The following is a 4768-nucleotide window of genomic DNA, read 5'->3' as shown; positions in this document are numbered from 1 at the left end:
GGTTTTAGATTCTCAGTGTTGTGCTTTAACCCGCTGCGCCACCAGGGAGGGCCTCTTATCTCTATTTTTAAGACAAAAAAAGTATAGAAAAACCAGACTGTGAAAAAACATTAGTCATACTAAAACATCTGAAAAAAATCAAAATTGTAGGTTGAACATGGATTTTCTTTCTTTGTTTGTTTGTTTGTTTATGCATGCATGCATACCAGAACTGGGGTATGGGTCAGAGGTATGGAGGGGAGGGCGAGAGGATTTACCAGAGACAGATTGGGGAGCAGAACAAGTAGCCTGATTTAAATACATTGCTGAGAGGAGCAGCTGGTGAGACAGGAGAGGTCTGCTGCTATGTCATGTGGGTCCGCTTCCTGGTTGGGGATCACACTCATGCTGCAGTGGCTGCAGATAGCTTCACTGTGCTGCGCTTTAAAACCCTTGTGCCACCAGGGAGGCCCAAAACAAAGATCTTTTCTAAATAAAATTTTATTTTTTAAATGGTTCTGGTATTTTTTTAAATTGAGTATCTTTTTTGTAGAATTGTAGAGGAATAAAAAGAGGAAAAAATATGAATCATGTATATGTGTATTACTCAGGCAAGGGGGATGATAAAACATGTATAGTAAAAAAATTGACAATACAAGGGTATAAATAATTAGAAAGACATGTAATGTCTTTGGAAATGAAAATGTGCTCAATGTTAAAATACAAAACTAAAGTGTGATGGAACTGACTCCCCTATTACACAATTTTAGATACATAGGAATAAAGCAATCTTCTCAATGAGTATTTTTATAAGTCCTAGACTTGGGAAAATAGGAGTTTTATCACTTAATATCTGTAAAATTTTACTTTTCTTAATTTCAATAATTTTTTATTTGCAGATAAAATTCACTTAGTCTCTGAAAAAAAAATTAAAGTTAATTTGAAATATTTTAACTAAGAAGATTTTAAAAACATAGTTGCAGGTAATAAAACTGAAGTTTACCACATCATCGAAGCTGGCAATATAGGCCCAATGTCCAGGAAATGGCTCATGGTTAGCATGGGCACCCGGAATTGATGGAAGAGTAGGTATCATAACTGATTGCAAAGGAATGAGGATTTCACTAAAAGTAGCTTCTTCTACCAGTTTTTTAAGCATTTTAAAATGAGTGCTCATGCTTAATGTAGAACTACTTCCATCAACCTGGAAGAAAAATAGTACATTTTAATTTCTCTATGTTTACCTTGATTGCTTAATTTCATAAAAATAAAGACTTTACTTCTACAAAATCTTAATTACAATGATTCAGCAGCCTATAGTTTCCTAAGTATTTTTATACATTTTATCTTGTTTGCCCACTTGGCATTATTTTCCCTTATCAATAACAGTGCTGAAGTATTGCTTGACAATAGTGTTAGTTAACAACTCTGGAAATAATAGAGGTACACAATCTGTTTAATCAGACATTACAAAATCAGATGAGCTCTATAAATCAATTTTTTTGGTACCAAATCACATTTGGCAACAGAATGATAACTGAACTTTTAACTTAATGAAAAGATTAAGAAATAGTTGTATATTTAGTTAGGGGATACTCCATTAGATCGAGACTCAATATAAACAATACACACTATATTACCTATAAAAATTGGAAAAATACTGAATTCCTAGATACAGCAACCAAACAGGACTAATACATCATAAAAAAAATACTATTTTGAAATGTTTATTGATGCAGGAAAGGTGAGAGATACAGAAGTTTGTTTTTTCACCTATAAGCAGTAAATAAGTGAATCTTTTAAAAGTGAAATCTAGCTATTCAGCTTATGAGTCTCTCCCTCTTTACATCTACCCCCACTTTTACTTTTCCTAAAGGCTTTAGGAGTTTTTTCAATGCAACTCTAAGATAATAATATATTTTTTTTAAAGATTTATTTATGGCCCTCCCTGGTGGTGCAGAGGGTTAAAGAACAGCACTAAGAAGCTAAATAAAGCCACTTAAGCGTGAGTTTGATCCCTGCCTGCCCCGGAGGTGATCCACATGGCTGGGTAGACCTCTCCTGACCCACCCGCTGCTCCCCTCAGCAGTGTACTTCATAGATCTGCCTGTTCTGCTCCCCATTCTGTCTCTGGTAAGTACTCTCACTACCCCTGAACCTCTGGCCTGTACCCCAGTTCTATATGCATAAGGGTACAGGCCAGAGGTGCAGGGGTGGTAAGATTCACCAGAAACAAAGTGGGGAGCAGAACAGGCAAACTGATAAAAGTACACTGCTTAAGGGAGCAGCATGTGGATGAGGAGAGAGGTCTGCTGCACCATGTGGAACATCTCCCGGGCTAGGATCGAACTCACACTGAAACAGCTGTGGCTAGCTTGCAGTGCTGTGTCCTAACCCGTTACTCTACCAGAGAGGGCCAAGAATAGTACGTTTACTCCTGTATGACGTATTGGAAATGTAAAGAAACGACAGTGTAATCATACGAAGAACTTTAATTAACTAAACATTTTGCGTATTCATGTTTATAGCTTATTTCATATCATCTACTTAACATTACTTTTAATAAATACATACCATGTATTCTTACAAAAATATACATTTAAAAAATTAAGAATTTTAATTTAATTAAATAAAACTAGATAAAATTGTATAGATATTTTATATAAAGTTATCAAACACTGGTTTGTCAGAAGTAAGGTTTATAGTACCGGCTTATTGCACAATTCCAGAAGCTTATCTGTTAGGCGAGTGGCGTCTCCAACAAACTTTTCTAAGGACTTTTTCATTTGAATAGCTTTATTCAGGATTTCCTTACATCTGTTCACACGCATGGGGTAAGAAGACTGTTATAGAAAAAAAGTTAAATGTAATTTTATACAATATTTTAAAAAGGTATTTCTTTTGTGTGACAAAAATCAACTGACAAAGCATTTATGATATGGCTTACATTGATACAGATTCTCCAGAAATAAATTTGACAATATTATCAAAAGCCATAAGTGAACACATGACATTATGCTCACATCACAGAATACTAGTCAGCTGATAAAATATTGAATTAAAGCTATGAACTTATACAAGCTACCTAGAAGATTTTATATTACATAATGAGTGGGGAAAACAAGGAATAAAGAACTATGTCTACAGAATATATAATACTCAGCAACCAATAAAAAAGAAGAAACACATGCATTTTGCAGCAACATGGATGGAGCTGGGAAAGATCATGCTTAGTGAAATAAGCCAGAAAGAAAAAGAAAAATACCAGATGGTTTCACTCATAGCAGGAGTATAAAGGACCAAGGGAGAAAATAATAATAATAATAAACAACTATATACCAGAGACATTTTATGGGGGTGGTTTGAGGAATGGGATCAAAAACAGTGGTGGGAAGGAAGTGCATGGACTATGCTGATGGCACATCGGTGATCTGGTGATGGAAAGCCCATAGGGATTACAATTAAGATGGAAAAATGCACAAAATGATGTAAAAATAAAAATATTATTTAAAAAAATTAGTGAACAAAAAAAAAACTATATCCACAGAAAATACTTACTAGCATATTTACTAGCATTTACTAGCATAAACATGTTAATGGTGATATTCTTAACTGAAAAGTACAAAATTACATATCTATGTAATCTAAATTCAATATTAAAATAACATACAAACTGCATTAGAATATTATTAAATGGTAGGAATGAATTTTAATTTTTTTACATCTCTGCTTTTTAAATTCTCTAAAATATTGATTAGATATATTTAATATATATATTTTAAGATTTATTAATTTTTCATACAGAGCTAGGTACAGGGGGGGTGAGAGGATTATTCACCAGAGACAGAGTGGGGAGCAGAACAGGCAGACTGAGGAAGTATACTGCTGAGGGGGGCAGCAGCCAGGTCAGGAGAGGTCTGGCGTGCCATGTGGATCACCTGAGGGGCTGGGGATCAAACTTGCACTGAAGCTGCTGCAGCTTGCTTGCAGTGTTGCATCCTAACCCACTGCACCACCAGGGAGGGCCCATATTTACAATATATTTACAAACTTACAAATTCCCATTAATGGGTGCAATGAAGTTTTTCTAGTATTAATAGTTCAGGTACTTTACACTGAGACACCTTAAAAAGTAAGTGGCCGATTTATACAAAGCATTAACAATTTACTAGACTTTAAAGAAAATCCATGCTGAATTCTTTGACCTGAAACACAGTAGTCACTTCATTTGAGGTGGTAAATATTCCTGCATTTAAAATTGAGACATTTGCTATAATTCTTCCCTTTTAAAAAAATAATTAAAATTTATGTTCTGCTACTATCAAAAGGAGAAGTCCTGGTACCTGCAGTTACATATTAACAAGAAGTAGTCAATGCCAGATAAGATGGAAACAATATTACCTTTGACACAGCTGTCATCATCCACATTGCTTGTTGAGGATAGGCCAAAAACACTTTAGCTATAATTTCCATCAAGACAACAAAAACTTCATCATGAGAATGACAAATTCGAGAGATCAACTGTGAAAAAGCAGTCAAAAACTGATAGGGAGCTAAGTGATTTGTGTGTTCCGTAATCACTTTGTTTATTTTAGATAAATCATTTCTCATCTGTACACGATCAGAGCGTCCAGCTGGAAAAAAAAATTCAAAAGTTAACAATCATTTCCTTTCATAGAAGGAAAATCTGCTTTAAAAACAATTTTTTTTAAAAAAGTGTATTATTCCCATACTAAAAGTTAGATCGCTTGCCAATTTGTGAAAAAGAAAAGTGTTTTTTTTTTTTTTT

The 4768-nt window shown here is 34.3% G+C and overlaps 1 protein-coding gene across 1 annotated transcript in view; it reads right to left on the bottom strand.

Moving 5' to 3' along the window:
- The window catches only part of ATR (ATR serine/threonine kinase), a 103083-nt gene that overhangs the window by 13301 nt on the left and 85014 nt on the right, over positions 1 to 4768 (bottom strand). The window contains exons 37-39 of the mRNA XM_004682438.2: positions 4381 to 4613; positions 2688 to 2822; positions 983 to 1183 (exon numbers count right to left, since the gene is read on the bottom strand). Coding sequence (XP_004682495.1) covers positions 983 to 1183; positions 2688 to 2822; positions 4381 to 4613 — 569 coding nt within the window. The remainder of the gene's footprint in view (positions 1 to 982; positions 1184 to 2687; positions 2823 to 4380; positions 4614 to 4768) is intronic.

The sequence above is a fragment of the Condylura cristata genome, unplaced genomic scaffold, assembly GCF_000260355.1.
Source record: "Condylura cristata isolate star-nosed mole 26May11 unplaced genomic scaffold, ConCri1.0 scaffold00014, whole genome shotgun sequence".
NCBI lineage: Eukaryota > Metazoa > Chordata > Mammalia > Eulipotyphla > Talpidae > Condylura > Condylura cristata.
The sequence above is the reverse complement of the archived record's forward strand: the minus strand, read 5'-3'. Positions and strand labels throughout refer to the sequence as shown.